The 27,486-nt window shown below is 50.2% G+C and overlaps 1 protein-coding gene across 4 annotated transcripts in view; it reads right to left on the bottom strand.

Moving 5' to 3' along the window:
* FAM20A (FAM20A golgi associated secretory pathway pseudokinase) overlaps positions 1-26,240 on the bottom strand; it is a 42,184-nt gene extending 15,944 nt beyond the window's left edge. The window contains exons 1-3 of one of the 4 annotated variants that reach the window (XM_038757477.1): positions 26,164-26,240; positions 1,832-2,016; positions 842-892 (exon numbers count right to left, since the gene is read on the bottom strand). In XM_038757477.1, the coding sequence (XP_038613405.1) occupies positions 842-892; positions 1,832-2,006 (226 nt within the window). In that variant the 5' untranslated portion in view covers positions 2,007-2,016; positions 26,164-26,240. Of the gene's footprint in view, positions 1-841; positions 893-1,831; positions 2,017-5,400; positions 5,431-9,711; positions 10,081-15,035; positions 15,642-26,163 lie in introns of those variants that run through there. The other 3 variants (XM_038757476.1, XM_038757479.1, XM_038757478.1) reach the window with 3 other exon arrangements.
* Positions 26,241-27,486: the final 1,246 nt, after the last annotated feature.

The raw sequence follows: 27,486 nt of genomic DNA, 5'->3' as shown, positions 1-27,486 counted from the left end.
ACGTTAAAGGCTGCTTCCCCCAAGGTCATCTGACTCCCTCCCTCACCACTGGACACCTCGGGCCCCCATCTGTAGCAGACAGGCCGACTGCGGGCACCCGGCTGGTATTCTTCCCCTCCGCCCCCTTTCTTTAACGTTATTTGTTAAAGCGCTTACTATGTGCCAGGTGCTGTACTAAGCACTGGGGTAGGTAGAAGCTAATCAAGTTGGACTCAGTCCCTGCCCCTCGTAGGGCTCACAATCTTACTGTCCATTTTATAGGTGAGGGAACTGAGACACAGACAAGTGAAGTGAATTGCCCGAGGACACACAGCAGACAAGTGGCCTTCTGATTCCCAGGCCTGTGCTCTATCCCCTAGGCCACGCTGCTTCTCTGAGTCCTGAGCATTGGGGTCATCCCAGGACAGTTTCAGGTTCAGTTGTCCAGTTTTATAACCCTGGCAGCAGAAGCCAAGCCCGTGGGAAGCCACTGCCCAGTGCAGTGGACCCCTCTTGTTGTCTCCAGGTGCCTCTACCCTGGCAATCGCCACCCCTCTGGCCCCCCAAAGTTTTTCAGGGTTACTGGTGCCCGTTGTGGCACATGAAGGGGAAGCAGGATCTGAGTGGGGAGGGTGGAAGGGAGAAAAGGAGAGTGAGGAAACGGAAGGGCATCGGACTGGCCAAAGAAGCTGGTCCTGTGAGTCATGATGTGGCGGCAGTGGTGGGGGGGGGGGTGACCCCTGCAGGCATTGTCCCAGGGCATGTGCCCACTTGCCCAGTGACTCTTTCAGCCTGCCCTGGGCAGTGGTTGTGTGTCAGGGGCTGAGGAGTGGCAGGAGGATCAGGAGGGGGGGTCACTTACTTTGGCTGCAGTCACATGCTCCCAACAGGGCCTTTTCATCCTGACTGTAGTCTGCCGAAGAAACGGTGCTGAGTGAGAAGCTGGGGAGGGGAGAGGGCCGCTCCACCTAGCCAGCCTCTTTCCCTCCCCCGGCCGGGGTCTGGGAGCGACCGTGCCAGGGAGAGACCCCTCTCCAACCCCAGCCTCAGATCCCAGGGACCGCAGTCCCCTCCACCCGACACACCGGGGATGGTCGGAAGAGGCAGATGAAGTCGGTGATGACCACGGAAGGTCTCAAGGGTACCCCGCTTCACCTCCCTGCCCCCACACCGGGTTCTAATCCCCGCTCTGCCGCTGACCTCAAGCCAGTCACTTAACTTTTCTGGGCCTCGGTGTCTGCATCTGTAAAATGGGGTACGGTGCCCCTTCTCCCTGCCCCTTGGACTATGACCTCACATGCGGTGGAAACTGTGTCCGATCTGATTACAGTGCTTAAATAATAATAATGATAATGACAGGGATGATGATGATAGGGAATGCGTCTGTTTATTGTTATATCATTCTCTCCCAAGCGCTTAGTACAGTGCTCTGCACATAGTAAGCACCCAATAGGTATGAATGAATGATGATAATAATAACAATAGCAGGGAAGTGCTCACTACGCACCAAGCACTGTACAAAGCGCCGGGGTACCTACAAGACAAACGGAATGGACACAGTCCCTGCTCTGCATGGGCTCGCAGTCTAAATAGGAGGGAGAACCGGTACTGCATCCCCACGTTACAGGTGAGGAAACCGAGGCCCGGAGAAGTCAAGCGAATGGCTCAAGCACGCTCCAACAGGCCAGCGGCAGGGCCGGGATTAGAAGCCAGGTCCTCTGACTCCCAGGGCCGGGCTCTTTCCACTAGGCCATACGGCTTCCGCCCGCCGGCACGTAGGCCGCGCTTCTCGAGCACCACGGCGGTCGACGCCACCGGTTCTGGGTCGCGGCAGGGCACCGGGGCACCTCACCGGCGCTGACGGTGCTCAACCGCCTCATGTCCCGTAGGAGGGCATCCACGGCGGGGCCGGCCCGAGGGTAGAGCCCGTTCCGGTCGATGCCCAGGTGGAACTGAAGCCAGCTGGCCTCCAGGCGAAACTGCAGCGGGGGCTCCGGGGACGTCACGTTCAGCTCCTCTCGGTACATTCTGTGGCGCCTGAGGAAACAGGTAGAGGAAGCTCGCTGTCGGCAGGAAATCTGCCTGCTGTATTGTTAGATTGGACTCCCCGAAGCGCTTAGCCCAGTGGTTTGCACACCTTAATTAATTAACGATGGCATTTGTTAAGCGCTTACTATGTACAAAGTGCTGTTCTAAGCACTGGGGGGGAATACAAGGTGATCTGGTTGTCCCACGTGGGGCTCACAGTCTTAATCCCCATTTTACAGATGAGGGAACTGAGGCACAGAGAATTGAAGTGACTTTCCCAAAGTCACACAGCTGACGAGTGGCAGAGCCGGGATTAGAACCCATGACCTCTGACTTCCAAGCCCGGGCTCTTTCCACTGAGTCAGGCTGCTTCTCTATTAAGTGCACAATAAATAATAATAATAGTAATGATGATGGTATTCTTTAAGCGCTGGGGTAGGCCATGATGCTTCTCAATTTAGGACTGTGAGCCCCGTGTAGTACAAAGCCCGTGTCTGCCTAGAATATCTTATGTCTACCCCAATGCTTAGCACATAGTAAGTGCTTAACAAATACCACAAGTATTATTATTATGACTTCTAAGGGCTTACTACAGCGTTCTGCACGGGGTAAGCGCTCAACAAATACCCTTAATCGGCTGATATGAGCGCTAAGTGCAGGGGCAGATAGGAGAAGCAGCATGGCCTAGTGGAAAGACCACAGGCCTAAAAGTCAGAGGAAGTGGGTTCTAATCCCGGTTCTGCCACTTATCTGCTCTGTGACCTTGGTCAAATCACTGAACTTCTTTGTGCCTCAGTTTCCTCATCTGTAAAATGGGGATTAAGACTGTGACCCCTCTGTGGGACAGGAACTGTGTCCAACCTGTTTATCTTGTCACTACCGCAGGGCTTATTACAGTGTCTGGCATAAAATAAGCACTTAAATAACACAATTATTATTATTATTATTAAGGTCGACAAATTATTTGACACCATCTAAACCTGACTCTGCTACTTACCTGCTGTGTGACCTTAGATATTTTACTGCACTTTTTAGCGTCCGTTTCCTCATCTGTAAAAAGGGGGTTCAACACCTGGTCCCCTCTTCCTTAGACTATGAGCCTGTTGTGGGACAAGGCCTGTGTCCCATCTGCAAACACCGTATCAGGGCTAGGCACAAAGTAGGCGCTTAACAAGTACCTAGGCTCCTTTAGAAATGGATAAGGTGACTGCAAGCAATGGGGAAATTAATGGATGGCGTGGGGAAGGAAGGAGAAATTTATCTTTTGAGAAACTGGAGGCATAATCGTATATGTCATCTTTTGTACAGTATGGGAAAAAAATCAGGATTTCAGTGTATAATAATTATTCTGATATTTATTAAGCACTTACTATATTCATAATAATAATAATAATAGTAATACTAATAATGATTGTCCGCTAAGGAGAAGACTGGCAGCCAGTCAGAAAATCACCCTCTTGTCCCTTTCCCCCTCCATTTCCTTTTAACCATTTCCTCCTTTTTTCCTCCTAGGTTTCCTTCTGCCCTTCTCACTCTGCCCCACGCCTTTCTCTTCCTGCCTCTGCCTTGCCCCTACATCCTTACCCTATGGGTTCTAATCCCAAATCCGCCATTCCCCTGCTGCATGACCTCGTGCAAGTCACTTAGCCTCTCTGTGCCTCAGTTTCCCTATCTGAAAATAGAGGTGAAAGGACGGGGCTGTCTCATGTGACAGTGCTCTGCATGACGTGACATTGCTCTGCACACAGTAAGCGCTGAATAAATGCCAAAGATTGAGCTCTCTCAGTGCTTAATGCACTGCTTGCCACATAGTAAATGCTTAGGAAATAGCATTATTTCCCTGCCTTCCAAGTTCCCCCACTTTTGTCGGATGGACCGCCGCCCCCACTTATGATTATTTCTATTGGCACAAAATAGCAATGTGTCATGACGGGTGGAGATGGAGCTGGAGTCTCCCTGTGCATGTGCTAATAAACCTGTGGGTTAATGAGGCTTTGGGGAACAGCTTTTATCAAAGCCATTCATGTTGAAGCATGAACTTGTATAGAGTCTGGGCGTATGAATGCGTGGGAGGATCGAGGAGAGAGCGGAGAAGGGGGCTTGGGTGCGCTAGATATTCTAGGGAAGCAGCGTGGCCTGGTGGATAGCGAATGGGCCTGGGAGCCAGAAGGCCCTGGGCTCTAATCCAGGCTCCGCCACATGTCTGCTGTGTGACCTTGGGCAAGTCACTTTGCTTCTCTGGACCTCAGTTACCTCATCTGTAAAATGAGGATCAAGAGGGTCAGCCCCATGAAGGGCAGATAACCTGCCCAACCCTAGTTGCTTGGATCCACCCTTGCCCTTAGAACGGTGCTCGGCACGTTGCAGAGAAGCTGCGTGGCTCAGTGGAAAGAGCCCGGGCTTGGGAGTCAGGGGTCATGGGTTCAAATCCCGGCTCCTCCACTTGTCAGCTGTGTGACTGTGGGAAAGTCACGTAACCTCTCTGTGTCTCAGTTACCTCATCTGTCAAATGGGGATTAAGACTGTGAGCCCCCCGTGGGACAACCTGATCACCTTGAAATCTCCCCAGCGCTTAGAACAGTGCTTTGCACATAGTAAGCGCTTAACAAATGCCATCATCAAGTGGCAGAGCTGGGATGAGAACTTGGATCCTTCTGATTTCCAGGCCCGTGCTCTAACCACAAGGCCACGCGGCTTCTTAAATTCACAGACATGACCCCCGCCCTTAAGGAGCTCTCAGTCTCGCAGGGGGGAGACAGACATTCAAATTACTTTTAGATTTACTGGACGGTGACTTAATAACAAATGAATAATAATGTTCCAGGTTAGGCTAGAGAAGGATGATGTCTGTGGGTGGGGAAGGCTGCTGTTGAAGGATGTTAGCTAAGCGGCTCTAAGCAGGGATTTCCTTTTCAATTCTCACAGTGCATTTGCTCAGCAAACACCCCCCTGATTTTCTGAGCCTAATGGCTCAATGGGCCTGTCATCTAGCTGTTTGGAAAAGTAAATAATGATGGTATTCAGGGCTTACTTTTTTATAGTATCTGTTAAGTGCTTTCTCTGTGTCGAGCACTGTTATAGACACTGGGGTAGATAAGAGTTAGATACTATAATAATAACAGTATTGCTTAAACACTTACTATGTGTCAACCGCTGTCCTAAACTCTGGTGTAGACACGAGCTATTCAGGTTGGACACAGTCCCCGTCCCGCACGGGGCTCTTAATTCTACGTAGACGGTAGATGCCAAGCACCGAGGTAGACGGAAAAGAATGGGGATGGGTACAGTCCCAGCCCCACACAGGGAGCGCCGTCTAAGAGGGAGGGGGAACGAGTAGTTAACCATCATTTTACAGATGAGGAAACCAAGGCCCAGAAAAGCCAAGTGACTTACCCCAGGTCGCCCGGCAGGCAAGAGGCGGAGAGGGGATTAGAACCCGGGTTTCTCGGCTTTCGGTCCTGTTGCTCTTTCCAATAGGCTATGCTGCCTGAGGATGCTCCTGACAGGACCGCTTCCTTTTGGAGAGATGAACCCACTTCCCGAGAGGGACCGCGTCTTTGTGGAAAGGATTCCGCTGCCGCTGCCGCCCCCACTCTTCCGAAGGGGCAGAGAGGTGGTGACCCGCCTCTCTCGTGGGGCCCTGGGCCAATTATTATTAATAATATTATAATTTTGGTATTTGTTAAGCACTTACTATGTGCCAAACACTGTTCTAAGCTCTAGGGTACATACAGAATAGGGCTTACAGTCTAGATAGGATAGGAACAAGTTTTCAGGCTCTCTTCTCCCTCCTCCCACCATTTTTCTGCCACCTCTCCCACTTCCTTTTTTAAATGGCGTTTGTTAAGCACTTACTGAGTGCCAGGCATTGTACAGAGCACTGTGGTGGATACAAGTTGGACTCAGTCTCTGTCCCTCATGGGGCTCACAGTCTTCGTCCCCATTTTATAGCTGCAGTAACTGAGACGCAGAGAAATAAATTGATCACCCAAGGTCCCACAGCAGCCCAGTGACGGAACCGTGATTAGACCGATTAGAAGTATTACCCCAGGCCTGTGCTCTATCCACTAGGCTAAGCCGCTTCCTCTTCTCCCTCCTGCTTCAGCCTTGCACTTGGATTTGTACCCTTTGCTCACTCCTCCTTTAGGCCCACAACACTTAAGTTCATAACTATAATGTATTTTTTTTTATATCAACATCAGTCTCTCGCTCTAGACCATTAGCTTGTTGTGGGCAGAGAGCATGTCTACCACCTCTGTTATACAGTACTCTCCCAAGAGCTTAATCCAGGGCTCTGCACACAGAAAGCAACCGAATACAACAGAATTAGGGGACACGTTCCCTACCCATAATGAGCTTACAGTCTACGTGACTGGAAAGGCCAACTTGTTCAGGCGCTGCTCTCCCACCCTCCGGGCGAAGTTTTGGAGCCTCTCTCACGGCAACCAACTGTTCACTCTGGTAGTCCGTACACACCCAAGCTAATGGTGTTACTCACCCCCACTAATTAGACAGCTTCCTTGGGCATCCATTCAACAGAACCCTACGAGTAGCAGTAACTGTATTTACCAAGTACGTTCTGGGTGCAGAGCACTGCACTAGCAAGAAACCACGTGGCTTCGTGGATAGAGCACCAGCCTGGGAGTCAGAAGGACCCGGGTTCTAATTCCGGCTTCGCCACGTGTCGGCTGTGTAATCTTAGGCAAGTCACTTAACTTCTCTGGGCCTCATTTCCACCACCTGTAAAATGGGATTAAGACTGTGAGCCCCATGTGGGACAGAACTGTATCCAACCTGCTTAGCTTGTATCTACCCCGGCACTTAGAACAGTGCTTGGCACATAGTGAGGACTTAACGACTACCATGATTAGTATTATTAGTATTACTAAGCCCTTGGGAAGAGTATACAAGCGGAAATGAGACATGAACCCTGGTTCTCGACAGTCTTGCATGTGAAGAGTGTATAAGCCTTCCTATCCAGTGACACAAATAGAGCAGGAGATTTCTTTGCTCTCATCACAAGACAGGTTAACAGGCTAATCTGCCCAAATTTAGGTTTCACGTTCACCAATCCCAGCCTTTTTTTAAATGGTATTTCTAAGCGCTTACTATGTGCCATGCACCGTACTAAGCGCTGGGGTAGGTGCAAGCTTATCAGGTTGGATGCAGTCCCTGTCCCACAAGGGGCTCACCATCTTCATTATTTTATGGATGAGGAAACTGAGGCCGAGAAAAGTGAAGTGACTTACCCAGCGTCGCACAGTGGACAAGTGACGCCCAGACCCCTGCCCTTGGACCGTGCTGCTTCTACAACCCTCGGTCAGACGGGGTCATTTAGGATGTCGGTTCAAAGATCATTTGGGTGAAACACCTAAACAACTTTCCCTTCACCGTCTTCTGCTTTCCAAGAGCCCACCTGTTTCCCGGGTAACCTGGTCTACGGTCCCTTAACGCGCGCAGTCTGTCATCGTGCCCTTTTTCCTCCGGCCACTCCGACCTTCCCTTTGATCGGCTGCTACCGGACTTTCACTGGGGTCCGAATTCACAGCCGGGAGCCGGGAGGCTGGGATTCAATTCCGGTTACGCTATTTCCAGCCTTCGATCTCCCCCGGTCACTGCCTCCCCATTATCCCCGCTCTACTCGCAGCCCTTGTCGGAAGCTCTCCTACCCGGGGAAAAGAACATCGGTAAGTTCACACTCCCTACCGCTGTCTCTCAAAGCGCCCAGGCCCAAACCAAGACGGTCCCAGGAATGCCATCCTCTAAGAGAAGCGGCGTGGCCTCGTGGATAGAGCACAGGCCTGAAAAGCCACAAATACCTGGGTTCTAATCCCAGCTCTGCCATTTTTCTGCTGTGTGATCTTGGGAAAGTCATTTCACTTTTCTGTGCCTCAGATAACTCATTTGTAAAAAAATGGGGATTAAGATTTGGACCCCAAGTTGGGACAGAGACTGTGTCCAACCCGACTAACTTGTATCTTTCCCAGCGCTTCTGCTCTCAGGATGATGCCTGGAGAGTTTCAGGTATTCTACCGGTCTCGGCTACAGGAGAGAGAGTCAAGCAGCTGGTCTCAGCTACAGGAGAGAGAGTCAGGCAGAGGCATACCCGTTCCATTCCTTGCTTGGGCAGTGGCTACTAAGGGGAAGACAATCTGCTTCAAGTCAAAACTCACCGGTGCTGGGCCGCAGCGGCACGGGAGAGAGTTGGGTGCGGGGACTCAAGTTGACTGCATGGAAGGCGGCCACGGTAAACCACTTCTGTATTTTCACCAAGAAAACTCTACAGATATACTACCAGAATGATTGCAGATGGAGAGAGATACATCCATGGAATAGCTATGGGTCAGAAACCATTCAGCAACATAGGCAAGACTCCAGCGCTTAGAACAGTGCTTGGCATATAGTAAGCACTTAAAAGTACCAAAATTATTATTATTATTATTATTGTACTTATACATGGTTGGACCCAGACGGGGCTCTCTCCGTCTTAATTCCTCTTAGACAGATGAGGTAATTGAGTCCCAGAGAAGTTAAGTAACTTGCCCAAGGTCACACAGCTGTCAAATGGCAGAGCCGGGATTAGAACCCAGGTCATTCTGACTCTCGGGCCCATGCTCTGTCCTTTAGGCCATACTGTTTGTTCTCATTTTCCTTACTCTTACCCCATCCTCACGCCTTCCCTGGTACTCCCTCCCCCTTCACCTCCTGTGGGACACTGCTCTCCCCATCTTCCAAGCCCTTCAGAAATTACATTTCTTCCAAGAAGCCTTCCCTGATTAATCTCTCATTTCCCCAACCTCTTTCCCCTCCTAAAGCCACTTCACGACCTAAGCACTTATACTCACTCCTTCTCCACTCTGTAGCACACGCGGACACATATTTAAACTCTATTGCTTCCCCAACCTAAAATGAATTTTACAGTCTGTCTGTCTCCCCCACGAGACTGTAAACTCCTTGAGAGCACGGCTCATGTCTACTGATGATACTGTGCTCTCCCAGCTGCTCTGCATGGAGTTATCGCTCAGAGAATACTACCGATTGATGGAAAAAAAATTAAAAGGAGGGAAAACACAAGAGGTAACTGTTGGGAACGTGGCCGGGAAGACAGTGGCACCAATTAGCGGGTGGGGATAACACGGATCGAGACCGGTGCTCTCCCAAGCAAGATTTCTCCGTGAGTTACTGAGCAAGTCACGTAATTTCCCTGAGCCTTCCTTCACCCTGGCTTCCAGTCCCCTCCCCACTTCCTTATTTACCCCCACAGAAATGGACAGTGGTTCCAGAGATTGCACGATTACCAGTAGAAAGCTGTCACTATTATCCAGGCAATAGGAGGAATGTTAGAGGAGAAGGGCTAGGAAAGACAGAACAACAATAATAGTAATCATAATAATTGTGGTATTTGTTAAGCACTCACTATATGCCAGGCACTGTACGAAGCGCTGGAGGGGTGGGGAGAACACAAGCAAATAGGGTTGTACAGAGTTGGACCTCTCAGGGGAAGCCTTCTAAAAGAACCCACTGTATCCAGAAACCTGGCGGGATTGAAATTACGGGGCACATCTTCTCCCTCTTTAAAGCCCAAGGAACGGGCGATAGTAAAAACACGAACCTCCACTGCGAGAAAGGGCTGGGTTTTCATCTTGGGCGACCCAAGGAAATGAAGAAATCCTAACCCCCACCACCTCTGCTTTTCACACACACCAGTTGTGGTCGAAGGAGTTGGTCTCTAGTCAAGTTTTGAAAAGTCATTTCCTGTATGGGTTCCTCCACGTCCCGCTGGGTCTCTCTTCCAAGCCAACACCAGGGCTCATTCTGCAAAATGGTAAGCGGGCGCTGCCCACACAACTCTGTGGTTAGCAATTAAGAGGGCTCGAGAAACTACTAGGACTCGGGGAAGGCCGATCCGCCCAATCCGGGCCCGTGGGACGGGTGCGGGAACGGAGACCGGATGGCAGAAGGGAGCTGATGTTTGATGAAGTGTTTCTGCATTTTACTTTCCCTCAGTCTCTTTCTCACCTTCCTTCACACCGCTCCCTCCCCTGTGTCGTTTCCTGGGCTGGGCCTTTTCCAGACTCGTAGAAGCCTCCCCTCAGAGGAAAGAATTCAGGCAAACTGTTCCCCCTTCCTCCTGGAACGACTGTCACGTTTGACTAGCTGCCCAGGCTCTCTGCTATGATTTTCAAACCAGAACCCGGGGCCGGGGTGTTCTTGCTGCGACAGCAAGTACGTGGGAGGAGAAAGGAAGACTGTGGCTTCCGCCGGGTAATGCCAACCGGAATCCTGGAAATGGATTCATCTCTAGACTGGAAGCTCGTTATGGACAGGGGATCTGCTGATTCTGTTGTACTCTCCCAAGCGCTGAGTACAGTGTTCTGCCCATAGGAACTGCTCAATAAATAAATACCACTGATTGATTGATTAATCTGGAGGAAAAGGAGATGTCCCCGTCACCGGAGGACGAGGAATAACTTCGATGACAAAGGGCAAAGGATGAGAGAGAAAGAGTCACGTTTAGGCTCCAATTGCTGGTCCTTCATATGCCTGACCTAGTGTGACAAAACAACAAGGTTACTACAGAACTGATTCAGATGGAAAAGTAGGAGAATGTAAACACATCCAGAGAGAGCCACCCTTCGTTCAGAAGATGCCACCACTGACAGTAAAATCCTTTTCTCACACATCTGTCTGTCTTTCACACCTCACAACCTAGATAAACTCTCAACACTCAGTGTCACCTTCCAAGCCAAAGATCCCGACACCTATAAGAAATATAGAAAGCGTTACTGAGAAATTTCCGAGAGGCGTGGGGGTGGGCAGAAACACGTTCCGGGGGTTAAAGAGGGACCTCTGGACCGTAAGCTCCTCTGTAAACTGCAAGCTTGTCATGGGAAGGGAATGGATCTACCGACTCTTACAATATACTTCCCCAAGCACTTAGTACGGTGCTCTGCACGTACTAAGAGCTCAATAAATACCATTGATGATGATGATGCTCTGCACATAGTAAGCACTCAATAAACATGACTGATCACCCTGGCAATCCTGCACCATGTTCTGTTGACTATTTCACTGATTTAGTAGTCCCTGACTCCAGCCTCAAGGCTATGTGGCTAACAGACCATTTTCTAAGCCAGGTTTTTGCCTAACAACTGTTGCATAAAATGTGCATTACATGCATATATATATATGCATATATATATATGTAATGAGGAGGGGGCGGAAGAGACTTCAGGAACGGGTGTGGGTTTGGGGAATCTCGGACACTGCCGGGGCGGGGGCTTGTAGGGAATCTGCAGGGATGGTGGTTAGACTGTAAGCTTGTTGCGGGCAGGGAATGTGTCTACCAACTGCGATATATCGTACTCTCCCGAACGCTTAGAACTACACCCTGCGAACAGTGGGCGCTCAATAAGAAAGACCGATTGGTTGATTCAAAGAGCCGGGGTGGTGAAGGTGGGGCCGGGAAAAGGGGAGTTGGAATTGACAGCTGGAATAGGGGACTGGGAATCAGATGGGGAAACAAAATGTGCAGCAACATGAAGTGAAATACACCACGCTGCCTCGCCCCCTCTATTCGTTGCGGGCAGGGAATGTGTCTGCCCGTTATATTGCACTCTTCCAAACGCTTAAGACAGTGCTTTGCACCCAGCAAGTGCTCAATAAATATGATTGACTGACTGACAGATCCAACGGTGTTACTGGGGGATCACGCTGACATTTCACGGTCATTTCTAACCAAGGGGGAATGGAGGAGTTTGTCAGACTCAGCTCCTTCATTCCAGAACCTGTCTCTTCCCCGTGTCCTGCTGCGGCATCTATACCCGACTTAGAGACGCTGGGAGCGGAGAGTAGAGCTTTCTTATCTGCTCTGCCACATCCCACCCATAAACCCTGAACTCTTCTTTGCCCACCAAACGCAGCAAGGTCTCCCACCTCATCGATCTCCCTCTAGAGCCAAGATAATTTCTCATTGCTAAATGGTTCTGGGGGACTTTAAGCTGCACCGTTTGAGGACCGTGTCCAGGATAGATAGCCGAGCGGGTCGGTGATAGGGATTTTTGCTGCACTGCCCAAATTTCCGCCTGGATATTTTCTGCGGTGTCAAAGTGACACTGAGAACTCTAAATGTTCCCAGGTAAATAGCTAAACCAACACAGCCACTGAAGGGACAAAGGTAATAGTTCCCAAGTGGCTTTGCCTCCAGTCTCCCCGCCACTGTCCCAAATCAAAATGCCAATGCCACTTGCCCGCTGTGTGACCTTGGGCAAGTCACCAAACTTCTCTGTGCCTCAGTTTCCTCATGTGTAAAATGGGGATTCAACACCTGCTCTCCCTCCTGCTTCGACTGTGAGTCCCATGTAGGACAGGGACTGTGCACAAGCTGATTATCTCGAATCTACCAAGGTGCTCGGTCCACTGGTTGACACACAATAAGCGCTGAACGAATATCGCAATTATTATTTCCTTGAAGCCTCTCGCTTTGGGGTAAATTTCCAATCCTTTTTACTGTTCCTTATCAAATATCCCTTGCCGGTTAGGTATCTGCTAGCATTTATATCCACTATAAAGGTAACGCTAAATATCCTAGCACACAGAGCAATCCCAAATTGCTCCTGGAAGGCCCCACAGTGAGCAACCAGTCTATTCTGGTTTTCCTCTCCAGGTTCAAGCGGCAATGTCCACAGAAGTAGAACTGCAGTTGGACTTTGCTTCAGGGACAACGGCCGGTGGTTCTCTCTTTGGGAAAAAAAAATGAAATTGTTCGCTCTCTGGCTTCTGACCACCGAAAGTTATCTCCAACCTCACGGCGATAACTTCGGAGAAACGGCACAAACGGTGAAGAGCCAACACGGGGTGGAGAAACGTAGGGCTTACGTTCTCTTCCACGGAGATCACACAACGGTCAGATTTCCTTCTGTTTTAAAATCTCTCGTTGGAAGAAACGGAGAGGGTGGGGTGAGGGATGATATTTAGAAATGGAGTTTGGAAACGAGAAGTGGCGTGGCCCGGTGGAAAGACTCAGAGGATCTGGGTTCTCATCCCATCTCTGACAGTTGACTGAGCAACTCACTCGACTTCTCTGGGCCTCGGTTACCTCATCTGTCAAATGGGGATCGACTCCTTCTCCCTCCGATTCAGTCTGTTACGCCCACCACAGAGGCCATTTATCACGATCTGGAAGCTTCCAGCCATAAGCACTCTGCCTCCCAAACCCTCCTTGCAAAAATAAGTCTCCAATGGGGAAACATCCAATTTAAACACATTTGATATTTTCCATTCCATTTTGGTCCGGAGCTTTTCTAACACCCTGGCGGATCACCGCCTTCTATGAGGAAGCGACGTGTGAGGCAGATCCACCGGGAGGTGATAAAACTGCCATCGAGTTGAAATGCTGGCAGGAGAAAATAACTGTTTCAAAGGGTGATCAGGCAGGCAACTCCCTCAGGCAGTGTGGCCTACTTAGTAGAAGGAGCACAGGGCTGGCAGGTTCTACTAGTCCTAAATTGTTGTATTTGGGACTAGCTGGGCCACTGGACGGCTGTGTGACGCTGGGCGAGTCACTCAACCTCTCTGAGCTCCCCCTCCCCTCATCTGTAAACCGGAGATTAAATCAGACCGGGGGGACCATGCGGGACGGCGTCTGTGTCCGGTCCGGTGATATCATATCCTTACTAGCACATAGTAAACCCTTAATAAAATGCCATTATTGTCCAGGAAAATTCTCTGACTCTTTCGGCACTGAAGAATACCTTTCTCCTCCTATTTTTTTGGTCTTTTTTAATGGTATTTAAGTGCTTACTGTGGCACTTTTCTTAGCACTGGGGTAGATATAAGGGTTGGAGACAGTCCCTGCCCCACAAGGGGCTCGCAGTCTTAATCCCCATTTTATAGATGAGCGAACTGAGGCACAGACAAGTGAAGTGATTGGCCTAGAGTCACACAAGCAGACAGGTGGCAGAGCCAGGATTAGAACCCAGGTGTTTCTGACACCCCAGCCCGGGCTCTGACCATTAGACCACACTACTTCTCCTCTTCCTCCCAAACCAAACCCCTCCTCCCACCCCTGCTAGCTTTCCAGGGTCCTGCCCTCTTTTAAACCTAGGACACAGGAAAATGACCATCAGAAGGAGAGGAGCGCTAAGGGGTTAAGCCCAAGAGCTGGGCTGAACCAAAAGCTCAGAAGGGCTTTAATCCAACTCTCTCCCGGGTGTTGCCGTTGGGAAGCAAATCCTGGAAAACCAGTTCAGGGACGGACTGGCCGAGAAACCGGACTACGGGGAAAAAAGTTCAGAGTGCAGAGCAAAGTGCGGGGCAGGGGTGGACATGACGAAAACATTTTGGGGTGAAATTGGGGGTGGGTGGGAGGGGGCGGATGGAAACTTTGGCTGAGTCTTCCTGGGGGTGGGGTGCGATGGGGGGATTGCAGTCCGAGAGGGGTCTTGGAAGGGAATGGGAGGGGGGTGATGAAAATGCCTTGGGGAGAAATTGGGGGGTGGGGATGGGTGGGAGGGGGATGGAAGCTTTGGCTGGGTCTTCCTGGGGGTGGGGTGGGATGGGAGGGTGCAGTCCGAGAGGGGTCATGGAAGGGAATAGGGTGGGTGGAGATGGAAATACTTTGGGGTGAAATTGGGGAGTGTGTGGGAGGGGGATGGAAACTTTGGCTGGGTGTTCCTGGGGGTGGGATGGCGGGGATGCAGTCCAGGAGGGGTCTTGGAAGCGAATGGGGGCAGGGGTGGATGAAAATGCTTTGAGGCAAAATTGGGGGGCAGGGTGGGAGGGGGATGGAAACTTTGGCTGGGTCTTCCTGGGGGTGGGGGTGGGATGGAGGGGGGGATGTAGTCCAGGAGGGGTCTTGGAAAGGAATGTGGGACGGGGAGGGAGGGGATGAAAATGCTTTGGGGTGAAATTGGGGGGTGGGGCGGGGATGGAAAGTTTTGCTGGGTGTTCCTGAGGGAGGGGTGGGGGGGATGAAGTCCGGAAGGGGCCGTGGAAAGGAAGGGGGTCCCGGGCGAGTCTGGGCTCACCTATTCCAGCGGGCCAGCTTCCTCCGGTAGTAGCGCACGGCTTCCTGGGTGGCCAGCAAGGGGTCGGCCGCCCCCCGGTCCGGGGCGGCCCCTTGGGTGGAGACTGGGCCGGACCCCTGCCCCTGGGGCCCACTGTACAGCGGGTGGGCAAAGAGGAGGCGCAGCTTGGAGCGGACCAGAGGGGGGGCCCTCGGGCGTCCGGAGGGGGGCCCCGGAGGGCAGGGGCAGGGGACTGGGGATGCCTGAGTCCTCCGCTGCTGCCGCACCCGGGGCCAGAGGTGGAAGTAGAGGTCGGCGGACAGCAGCGCCCCGAATAGCAGCACGGTCAGCAGGCGGGCACGACGGCGGCCCCGGCCCATCCCGGCGGGCACCAGGCTGGGCACCGCGGTGGACACCGGGGCGGGCACAGGCCGGGCACCGGGACTCTCCAATGGTGGGGTGGGCAGAGGATGGGCAAGAGTGGGCAAGAGTGGGCAGGGATGGGCAGGGGTGGGCAGGGGTGGGCACCCGTGGCAGGTGAAGTTCCGGCAGTGAGCCCGGGGGGCAGGAGGAGGAGGAGGAGAGGAAGAGGAGGAGGAGCAAGAGAGAAAGCCTGGAGGAGAGCCGGGAGGAGGAGGAGCAGAAAGAGGAGGGGAAGGAGGAGAGGAAAAGGAGGAGGAGGAGGAGCAGGAGATAAAGCCTGGAGGACAGCCAGGAGGAAGAGGAGCAGCAGCAGGAGGAGGAGGAGGAACAAGAGATAAAGCCTGGAGGAGAGCCGGGAGGAGGAGCAGCAGCAGGAGGAGAGGAAGAGGAGGAGGAGCAAGAGATAAAGCCTGGAGGAGAGCTGGGAGGAGGAGGAGCAGCAGTAGGAGGAGGAGAAGGAGCAGGAGATAAAGCCTGGAGGAGAGCCGAGACGAGGAGGATCAGAAAGAGGAGGGAGAGAAGAAGATGAGGAAGAGGAGGAGTAGGAGATAAAGCCTGGAGGACAGCCAGGAGGAGGAGCAGCAGCAGCAGCAGGAGGAGTAGGAGGAACAGGAGATAAAGCCTGGAGGACAGCCAGGAGGAGGAGGAGCAGCAGCAGCAGCAGGAGGAGGAGGAACAGCAAATAAAGCCTGGAGGAGAGCCGGGAGGAGGAGGAGCAGCAGCAGCAGGAGGAGAGGAACAGGAGGAGGAGCAAGAGATAAAGCCTGGAGGAGAGCCTGGAGGAGGAGAAGCAGCAGTAGGAGTAGGAGAAGAAGCAGCAGCAAGAGCAAGAGATGAAGCTGGGAGGACAGCCGGGAGGAGGGAGGAGGAGAAGAAAAAGGAGGATGAGGAGCAGCAAGAGCTAAATCTGGGAGGAGGAGGAGCAGCAGCAACACGGGGAGAGCCGGGAGGTGCAATAGGAAAGCCGGGAAGAGAGGGAGGAGCACTAGAACAGCCGGGAGGAGGAGGAGCAGCAATAGGAAAGCCGGGAGGAGAGCCGGGAGGAGGAGGAGGTGCGGGAGGAGAGCCGGGAGGAGGAGGAGAGAGAGTAGAGCAGGATAGCCGGATCCCGGGGAGAAGAACGGTTGCGGCTCTCGGAGCTTCTCCCAGAGGATGCTGCTCTCCCTGCTCCCACTAATGCTGCTGCTGCTTCCCCTCCTCCTCCTCCTCCTGCTGCTGCTCTCCCTGCTCCTCCTGCTGCTGCTCCTCCTCCTGCTGCTCCTGCAGCTGCAGGCAGGGAGGAAGGCTGTGTCCCAGCCTGGCAGCTGCCAAGGGAAGGGCACCAAGGGGGGTGAAGGGCAAGCGAGGAATTTTATGCAGCAGAGGTAACAGGGTGCCCTGGGCTGTACTGTCCTCCATGGGACAGGGCAAGGGGTCTGCTCCCAGCCGCCTCTGGCCCTCCCTCCCTCCTTCCCTTCCCTCCACATTGGCCTGTCGGCCTTTCTCCCCCTCTCTGGCCTGGAGCACGCGCTTCTACCCGCCCACTACGAGCTGGCATCTGCCCCGCCGGGCATCTCCGGTCAACTCTCCCCGCCCAGTTCTGCCCCCAGCAGGCTCCACGCCCTCCCCCCGGCCTGACCTCGGCCATCGCCTCCCTCCCTCACCTTTCCTCTGGGATCGCTTAAGTGGGCATAAATAACGATAGATATAATCGTTGTTGAAAGAAACTATGTGCCAAGAGCCTGGGGAAGATACAATACGCTTAGATCCAAGGCCCCATCCCACCTGGGGCTCACCGGCTGGGGGAGGGAGAACAGATATGGACTCCCCCTTTTACGGATGAGGAAACTGAGGCACAGAGAAGGGAAGCGACTCGTCCAAGGTCATACGGCCCGCAAGTGGCAGAGCCGGGATTAGAACCCCACTCTCCCGACTTCTAGTCGTATGCTATTTTCACTGGGCCTCACAGATTCTCACCCACAGAGGATGGGTTGGGACATCAACCTCAAGAGGCAATATGGTCTAGTGGACAGAGCCCGGGCCTGGAGTTGGAAGGCCTTGGGTTCTAATCCCACCTCTGCCAATTGCTTGCTGTGTGACCTTGGGCAAGTCCCTCTGCTTCTCTGTACCTCAGTTCCCTCAGCTGTAAAAATGGGAGTACCTGTTCTACTTAGACTGTGAGCCCCCAATGTGGGACAGGGAGTGTGTCCAACTTAATTAACTTTTACCTACCCCAGCACTTAGAATGATGTTTGACACATAATAAGCGCTTAACAAATACCCCTAAAAAAATGAAATTCTCATCCCCTTTCATCGCTACCTCTGCCACCTATCCGACCAAGGGGCTGCTTCAAGTGGGGCTCCTGGGGGTCTTCTACCCTGATCCTGGCTGGGGTCAGTCCAAATGACCGCTCCAGACTGACCCTTTCCATCTCCACTCTTAGCTCTTCCTGGGGGGAAGCCGACTTGGCTCCCTGCCCAGAACAAGCAGGCTGCAGTCCCAGGATTTGGCTCAGAACTCAAGATTCATCCGTCCTCCTTCCCAGGGAATGACACACTTCACTGACCAGGGGTGGGTGGCCTCTTCCTATCAATCAATCCTATGTACCAAATGCTTACCGTGTGCAGAGCACTGTACTAAGCCCCGGGGAGAGTACAATATAACAGATACATTCCCTGCCCACAACGAGAGGCATTGCCCGCCACCCCCGCAACTCCGGAATCTCCCTAAGTCTGCTTTTTGGGAGCAGTTTAACTCATAAATGCTCAGATATGCCATGGTTACGGGCACAAAAACACAGTCTCCACCAGCGTCACTTTCCCAAATGACACCAAGAGTCCTTATCTCAAAGACACACAGCTCATGCCAACCCGGAACTCACAGTTCCCTAATAATAATTACGATGGTGATATTTAGAAAGTTTTTAAAGTGAGCCAAGCACCGTGCTGGGCAACAGAGAATCAGAAAAGAGAATCAGAGAGGTCACAGTCCCTGTCCCACACTGGGTTGACTAAGAGGGAGGGGGAATGGGCATCATCCCCATTTTACAGATGAGGAAACTGAAGCACAGAGAAGTTAAGTGACTTGCCTAAGGTCACACAGCAGCCAAGTGACAGAGCAAAGATTAGAACCCAGGTCTCCTGGGTCCTGTTCACTAGCCCATGCTGTCTTCCTGCCCCATATTTCTGGGGTGAGGGCTGTGGATCAGTGAGAATGGATGGGGGAGAAGGAACAGGAAGGGAAACATCGAGGAACGACCATTTCAAGGCAAACGGCGATAGCATTTTAAACAAGAACATTTTCTGAAAAAGCAGACTGCACGGTCAGTGAGTGCATAAACAAACAACATGCACATTAAATGAAAATTACCTCCTATTTCACCCTCCTGGGTGTGGTGTCCGGGACCTCTACTTTAGACTAAATGGCAAAGAGGAAAGAAATCTCTCCTTGAAGGAGAGATTTTTTTCTCTCTACCCCAGTGGCCGGGGGCTCGAATAAAGCCCGGCCTGGAAGCTCTGCAGCTTTACATCCCAGCTATTTTAGAGCCTGCAAAACCAGCACCTTTGGGGCAGGGAACATGCTAACAACTCTGTTACGCTGTACTCTCCCAAGCACTTAGAACAGTGCTTGCACACAGCCGCGTTCAATAAATAACACTGATTGATTAGCAGAAGGTTGTGCTGGGAAGCAGCTCGCCTAGCCGAAAGAACATGGGGCTGGGACTCAGAGGGCCTGGGTCCTAATCCCAGCTCTGCCACTTGCCTGCTGGGTGACCTTGGGCAAGTCGCTTCATTTCTGTGCCTCAGTTCCCTCATCTGCAAAATGGGGATAATAATAATAATAATGATGATGATATTTGTTAAGCGCTTACGTGCAAACATTGTTCTAAGCACTGGGGGGATACAAGGTGATCGGGTTGTCCCAGGTGGGGCTCACAGTCTTAATCCCCATTTTCCAGATGAGGGAACTGAGGCACAGAGAAGTTAAGTGATCTGCCCAAAGTCACACAGCTGACAATTGGCGGAGCCGGGATTTGAATCCATGACATCTGACTCCAAAGCCTGGGCTCTTTCCACTGAACCACACTGCCTGTTCTTCCTCCTGTTTAGACTGTGAGCCCTCCGTGGGACCCGATTATCTTGGATCTACCCCAGCACTTAGACCATTGCTTGGCACATAGTAAGCACTGACCAGATACCACAGTTATTAATTATTATTATTATATTGATATTATTACCATCGCCCTGGATGACAGACAATCACTCTCCCCACCTTCAAATCCTTATTAAAAGCATATCTCCTCCAAGAGGCCTTCCATGATCAAGCCCTCATTTCACCTGAACCCTCTCCCTTCTGCGCCGCGCTAGCACTTGGATTTGTACTCTTTAAGCACTTGATATTCACCCCACCCTCAGCCCCAGAACACTTGCCTACATATTCATAATACATTTGAAACATCTGTCTCCCCCTTGAAAAGGTAAGCTCTTTGTGGACAGGAGCTACCGATTTTGTCAGTCTGTCAACTGGTGTGTACATAAATGCTGTGGGCCTAAGGTTCTAATCCCAGCTCTGCCACTTGTCCGCTGTGTGACCTTGGGCAAGTCATTTAACTTCTCTGTGCCCCATACCTCATCTGCAAAGTGGGGAGTAAGACTGTGAGCCTGATGTGGGAAAGGGACCGTGCCCAACCTGATTACCTTGTATCTACCCTAGTACTTAGAACAGTGCACAAAGTAAGTGCTTAACAAATACCATAATTATAAACATTTAGTACAGTACTCTGAATACAGTAGCCACTCAATAAATATGATTGAAAGAATGAATGCCTAAGGGAGAGATGAATAAAGGATGCAAATCCAAGCACAAGGGAGATGCAGAGGGAGGGGGAGAAGAGGAAATGAGGGCTTAGTCAGGGAAGGCCTCTTGGAGGAGACATCCCTTCAAAAAATTTTTGAGGGAGAGGAGAAATATCGCCTGTCGAATATGAAGAGGGAGGGCGTTACAGGCCAGAGGCAGGACGGGGGCTAGGGGTCAGTGGGGAGAAAGAAGAGATCGAGGGACAGTGAGTAGGTTAGTGTTAGAGAAGCAAAGCGTATGGGCTGGGCTGTAGCAAGAAATCAGGGATGGAAGGTGTGAGGGGGCAGAGTGATTCAGTGCTTTAAGAGACACAGTTGAAATAACAATCAGCGGCATTTATTGAGTGCTTACTGTGTGCAGAACGTTGTACTAAGCACTTGGAAGAGTACAGTACAGAGTGGGTAGACACATTCCCTGCCCAAAACCAGCTTATAGTCTAGAGAATAATGATAATATCGTGGTATTTGTAAAGTGATCAATAGGTGCCGAACGATGGGGTAGATATGAGATCATCAGACAGGACGGTCCCTCACAGGCCTAAATGTATGCCAGATTTAATGTACAAAAAACATTTAATGCACAAATGACCACAGCATGGTTCTGATGCTGTGTCCATAGCAATCTAGCCCTGCAGGTGGTTGCCAGGGGAGCTGCCTTAGTAACCCATGCTCCCCCCGGGCCAGACCACCAACCCAGTCAACCTACGCAATTCTTCGGTCGAAGCTGTGTGGCCTAGAGGAAAGAGCCCAGGCCTGTGGCTCAGAGGATCTGACACTTGTTGCTTTTCTGTTTTCATATAGGCCCTGTACTAAGCACTGGCACAGACACAAGCTAATTGGGTCGGACACAGTCCATGTTCCACACGCGGCTCACGGTCTAAATTCCTGCTTTACGGATGAGGCAACTGAGGCACAGAGAAGTGAAGTGACTCGCCTAAGGTCACAGAGCAAATGAGTGGTAGAACCAGGCTTAGAACTCAGCTCCTTATGATGCCCAGGCCTGTGTTCTAATCACTGAGCCACACTGCTTCTCAGCCTGCTGTCTGACCCTAAGGGAGTTGCTTCACTTCTTTGGGTCACAATCTCCTTATCTGTAAAATGGGAATTCAACTCTCGTTCTCCCTCCGACTTACACCATGAGCCCCATTTGGAGTAGGGGCTGTGTCCAACCTGATTATCTTGTACCTACCCCAGAGCTTAGAATAGTACTTGACACACATAACCGATACCAAAAAACTCCCCCCAAAACAAAATCCTTGCCCTGCTTCTGCCTGTCTCACCTCACCACTGGGGTGAGATGGTGGCTTAGGTTTTTCCGGGGAAAAGTCAACATACACACTATTGGGGAGGAACAAAAAAAATTGCTAAGCTTCATCTCAAATTGCTGTTTGGGGCACTTTTTCGTTTTCCATGGGCTCGTGTTGCTTTGTGAAGATATTTCACTGTGGGCAAGGAATGTGTCTACCAACTCTGTTGCATTGTACTGTCCTAAGCATTATGCATATGGTAATCACTCAATAAATACCATTCATGATGATGTTTCTACATTTTTGTTCCCAGAAACCACTCTTTTTGCATTAGGTCACTTTTAACATTCAGCTAAACAATAGCATATGTTTTTCCCTGCTCCATCTCTCACTACCCAAAAAACACAGTTATTTTCAGAAACTTGGGAGATAGGGAACTTTTGGGGTGTATTGTGGGGAAGTGGTTTACAGTGACATTCCCGCTTCTTAAATCAATTTTCCTTCTACTCTTCTCCCACTCCCTGCTGCGTCGCCCTTTCACTCGGACTTTCTCACTTTCGTCTGCGTCACCCTGATTGGCTCCCTTTCTTCATCCCTCCCTCAGCCCCACAGCACTTACACGTACATATCCGTAATTTATTTATCTCTACTGATGTCTACTAATTTATTTCTACTAATGCCTAGCTCTCCTCTCCCCATCGCCCCCGTCCCACCTTGCTCCTATCCCTTCCTCTCACCACATCTCTTGTATATATTTCTACATATTTATTACTCTATTTTACTTGTACTTACTTACTATATTTATTTTATTAATGATGTGTATATAGCTATAACTATATTTATTCTAATGGTATTGAAGCCTGTCTACTTGTTTTGTTTTGTTGTCTGTCTCCCCCTTCTAGACTGTGAGCCTATTGTTGGGTAGGGCCCGTATCCTGGCTCCGCCGCATGTCTGCTGTGTGACCTTGGGCAAGTCACTTCACCTTTCTGGGCCTCAGTTACCTCGTCTGTAAAATGAGGATCCAGACTGTGATTCCCACGTGGAACAGTGACTGTGTCCAACCCGATTTGCTCGTATACACCCCAGTGCCTAGTACAGTGCCTAGCACATAGTAAGCACTTAACCAATACCCCAATTATTGTTATTATTATTAGGCTAGGAGCCCCATGCGGGACAGGGACTGTGTCCAACCCGATTCGCTTGTTATCACTCCAGTGTTTAGTATGGTGCCTGGCACACATTAAGCGCTTCAAAGATACCATTTTAAATTAATTATAGTGTACTCTCCCAAGTGCTCAGTACAGCACTCAGCCCGCGCTCAATAAATACCAACAATGAATTGGCCGATTGCGCCTACCCCGTCGCTTAGCACGTAGCAAGCGCTTAACCACCCGTTTTATCCCATCGGGAAGGGATCTCTACAGCTTTTACTCCCAAACTAGTGAGAGGACTTGTTAAGACAGAGGCTCCTTCCAAAAGGGGACCATTTCCAGCAGCAGCAGTAAAAGCAGCTGGCCACTGTGATCAAAGCTGTCTGCAAGGAGAGACCGAGACCACAGGGCTCTCCAGTACTTTCTTGGCAGGGAAAATGCAGTGGGCCTGACTCACCAGAGGCCCTGGTGCTCATTTAACATCTCAAAACTGGGGCAATCCGGAGGCCGCACGGGCACCGGGGGAATTTAACTCGGTGAAGAGAGGAAGAGGGGAGCCGGCTTCTAATCATCATAGCATCCTTTAAGCGCTTACTATGTACCGAGCGCCGGGGTGGGTAAGGCAGCACGAGAAGCGGGTCCCAAAGCCGGGAAACCTAGGTTTTAAGCCCGGCTCTTCCTCTTGTCTGCTGGGGAATCTGGGGCATGTCACTTGGCTTCTCTGGCCCCATCTGTAAAATGGGGATGAAACGCCTTCCAGTCAGTCTGTCAGTCGTAGTTATTGAGCGCTTACTGTGTGTACAGCGCTGTACTAACCTCTTGGGAGAGTACAACAGAACCAGTCCCTATCCACAATGAGTTCACGGTCCAGAGGGGAAGACAGAATCCCAGTTTTCTCTCTCCCGCTTAGATCCTGAGCCTCAAGCAGGACATGGGTGTTGTCAGATTTAATCGCATTTTATCTAGTAAGTACTTAAGTACTCCAATTAGTATTATAATACCATCAGATCGGACACAGACTGATTGGGAGGGATCACAGATATTTCATCCCTATTTTACAGAGGAGGAAACTGAGGGGCGGAGAGGTTAAATGACTGGCTCAAAGTCACGGAGCAGGCAAATGGCAGAGAACCAAGTCTTCTACTCTCAGTCCTGTGCTCTTTCCACTGGGCAGCACTGTTTCTCCGTGCCCGAGGCTACCCTGAGGGGTGGCAGTAAGATGCAGTGTGGCCTAGTGGATAGAGCATGGGCCTGGGAATCAGAAGGACCTGGGTGTTAATCTCGACTACGCCGCTTGTCTGCTGGGTCACTCAGTCAACTCACTTAACTTCTCTGGGCCTCAGTTACCTCATCTGTAAAATGGGGTGAAGACTGGGACGAGGGACATGGACTGTGTCCAACCTGATTAGCTGATTAGCTTGTAGTAAACCTTAGGGTTTACTACAGTGCCTGGTGCCTAGTAAGCACTTAACAAATACCCAAAAAAAAAAAAAAAAAAAAAGAAAGGTGGCGGGGTGAGGGAACTAGAAGGACGCAGTTCTTTGGACTGAAACTCCTTGTGGGCAGGAAACATGCCTACAAGCTCTGCTATATTGTACTCTCTCAAGGGTTTAGTGTAGTCCTATGCAAATATTAAGTGCTCAGTGAGTACCACTGATTGAGTGATTCATTCTCCAGTGCCTCTTGGAACAGGACAAACTGTGGTCTGAGCCTAATTTGTCATCCAGAAAGGTGGCGGGGGTTTTGTGATTTGATCTGTTGTTCTCCTCCTGAAAACCTGCTCTCCTCTCGGGGCCTCTCCCACCCCTACTTCTCAACCAGACCTTCTCCAAGAAGGAGTTTCACAATTGGTTTTTCCCCAGGAGAAAGAGCTGGAGGAGATAGTGACCTGAGAAGTGGGAATCTTTGAATCTGTAAACTTCTTGGGGGCAGGGATCTCATCTACCTACTCTTTTGTATTGTTGTAATGATAATAATTCATCATTACCCATCATCACTGGTATTTCTTGAGCACTTCACTGTGTGCAGAGCACGGTACTAAGTGCTTGGGCTAAGTGATCTTGGACAAGTCACTTGAATTCTCTGGGCCTCGTTTCCCTCATCTGGAAAATGGGGATTAAGACTGTGAGCCCTATGTGGGACAGGGACTATGTCCAATCTGATTGCCTTGTAGCTATAATACTTTCTATTTAAAATGATGCTACTGAAGCCTATTTACTTGTTTTAATGTCTGCCTCCCCCCTGTACACTGTCAGCTCATGTGGGCAGGGATTGTCTCTATTTGTTGCTGAACTGTACTTCCCAAGCACCTAGTACAGTGTTCTGCACAGAGTAAGCGCTCAATACGGCTGAATGAATGAATCCACCCCAGAGCTTAATCCAGTGCCTGGCACATAGTAAGCGCTTAACAAATGTCACAGTTCTTCTTCTTATTATTATTATTGCTATTACGGCATTCTTCCAAGCATTTAGTTCAGTGCTCTGTGCACAGTAAGTGCTCAATAAATACCAAGGATCGATTGAGGCCTGGCAAAGGTCCCTGTTTTTGAAACAAACAGCAATTCTTCAACAAAGCCACCACTAGTCATTTAAACTCGAGAAGCAGCAGCACAGCCTAGTGGAAAGAGCACAGGCCTAGAAGTCAGAAGACCTGAGTTCTAATCCGTTTTCAGCCACTTGCCTGCTGTGTGCTCATGGACAATTCACTTCACTTTTCCACGCCTCTGGGAAATGGGGAACAAACACCAGTTCCCCCTCCTTCTTTGACCATAAGCTCCATTAAGGGCAGGGAGAGCCTGTACCTGACCTGATTGTCTTGGCTCTACCCTTGTGCTCAGTACAGTGCTTGGCACATAGAAAGCGCTTAGCAGACACCACAGTTATTAGCGTCTAGTTCTCATAAAGCCGACATTCGGGCCACAAGGCTCAAAGCTAAAACGATCCTGTAGGGCTCAGCTAAATCTCTTTTCCAGAGCCGAGCTGAAGTCCGAGTAGGAGAATCTTTCTTCAACTAGACCATTGAAAAATAAACAACGAAAAAGAACTCCGGTGATCTAAAAGAGGACAAGCCACACGCGACAGCCTGCTTCTGTCCCCAGCCGTTCAAAGTCCCTGCCAAAGGCTGAAATCTTCCAACGAGAAATTTCTACTGAGTCTGATTTCAGGGAGCTATGACAATACACCAAGAACGGTAACTTTCTGGACTTGGGGGCATTGGAAGAGAAATGTCTTTTGTTCATTGTTGCCTTTCTAAGAAGGAAATGGCAACTCAGCATGCATTTTTCTCCACCAGACAGATCCTCCTAAGCTAAAGGAAAATCGACAAAATGGGCAACAAGGAATAATAGAGGCTTTATTTTAAGGAAAGAATAAAGAAGCTTGTCAGCCTCACGAGCCTTTTCAGCTCAATTCTAATGACCATATTTCTGAGACTTCCAGTTATTGTTATGCCTTTTACATAATGAATGATCAGAAAAATAATATTCCCTTACCTTTAATATCATTCCTCCTTCTTTTAAATTTCCTCCACATGCTGTTCGATTCCAAAATGCACAAAAGATATCAGAATCTGGATGGAGAAAAAGAAATCTTTTCAGAACTTATCAAAGGCAGCAAGGGTGATTCCAGCACTGTCACAATACTCTATTTATTTTTAGGTCACTTCTGGGCAGAGTGAAGGACAAGATCTCAATAGGTGCTCAATTAATATTGTAGATTGACTGATAGATAAAAGAGGTACAAATATTTTAGGCCTTGAGCGCAACAACAAGTTATACTTCGAAACTAGGGATTTCTCTCCATCGGACCTCATTTGGGGAAAGGATTTCATCACCTGGTATTAGAATCATGAAAACTTTATCAATCGTATTTATTGATTGCTTACTGTGTGCAGAGCACTGTACTAAGAGCTTGGGAAGTACAGTTGCCAACATATAGACAGTCCCTACCCAACAGTGGGCTCACCGTCTAAAAGGGGGAGACAGAACAAAACCAAACATACTAACAAAATAAAATAAATAGGATATGCACAAGTAAAATAAATAGAGTAATAAATATGTACAAACATATATACATATATACAGGTGCTCTGGGGAAGGGAAGGAGGTAAGATGGGGGGATGGAGAGGGGGACGACGGGGAGAGGAAGGAAGAGGATCAATGTGGGAAGGCCTCCTTTGTGATAACTAGGTTCAAAAATCAAGACTCAAGAAACTTCTGTGACCTCCAGTTGGTGACTGAAGAGGCAAGGTGATCTAGGTCTGTAAGGAGTGATAAATTTAAAACTGAAATGAATTTTTCCGGGAAAACCCCTTTTTAGAGTTTTCTAAATGCCTTTTGTTTGGAAAATCACTGGAGATCTGCCTCCACCTCACATGCTCAAATTTCCTCGGCTGAAAGGAATTAGGCTACTCTTTTGATGATTATGATTACTGTTTGAAAACATCACTTGGTGTGTTCAGCCTCAGTGAAGACTAGTATCTTGAAAATACTTCTATCAATAGCACGGCTTAGTGGATAGAGCACAGACCCGGGGAGCCAGAAGGACCTGGGTTCTAGGTCCGGCTCCACCACTTGACTAGTGTGTGACCTTGGGCAAGCCACTGAACTTCACCATGCCTCCGTTAACTCATCTGTAAAATGGGGATTAAGACTGCGAGCCCCAGGCAGGACAGGGACTGTGTCCAATCTGATTTGCTTATACCTACCCCAGTGCTTAGTAGAGTGCCTGGCACATAGTTAGTGCTTGACAAATACCATAACCACCACAAAAAATCAGCATAAATAGTATCCTTAGGACTTAAATTATAGTCTCGT

The sequence above is a fragment of the Tachyglossus aculeatus genome, chromosome 15 (assembly GCF_015852505.1).
Source record: "Tachyglossus aculeatus isolate mTacAcu1 chromosome 15, mTacAcu1.pri, whole genome shotgun sequence".
Taxonomy (NCBI): Eukaryota; Metazoa; Chordata; class Mammalia; order Monotremata; family Tachyglossidae; genus Tachyglossus; species Tachyglossus aculeatus.
This window is presented reverse-complemented; position numbering and strand designations above follow the sequence as displayed.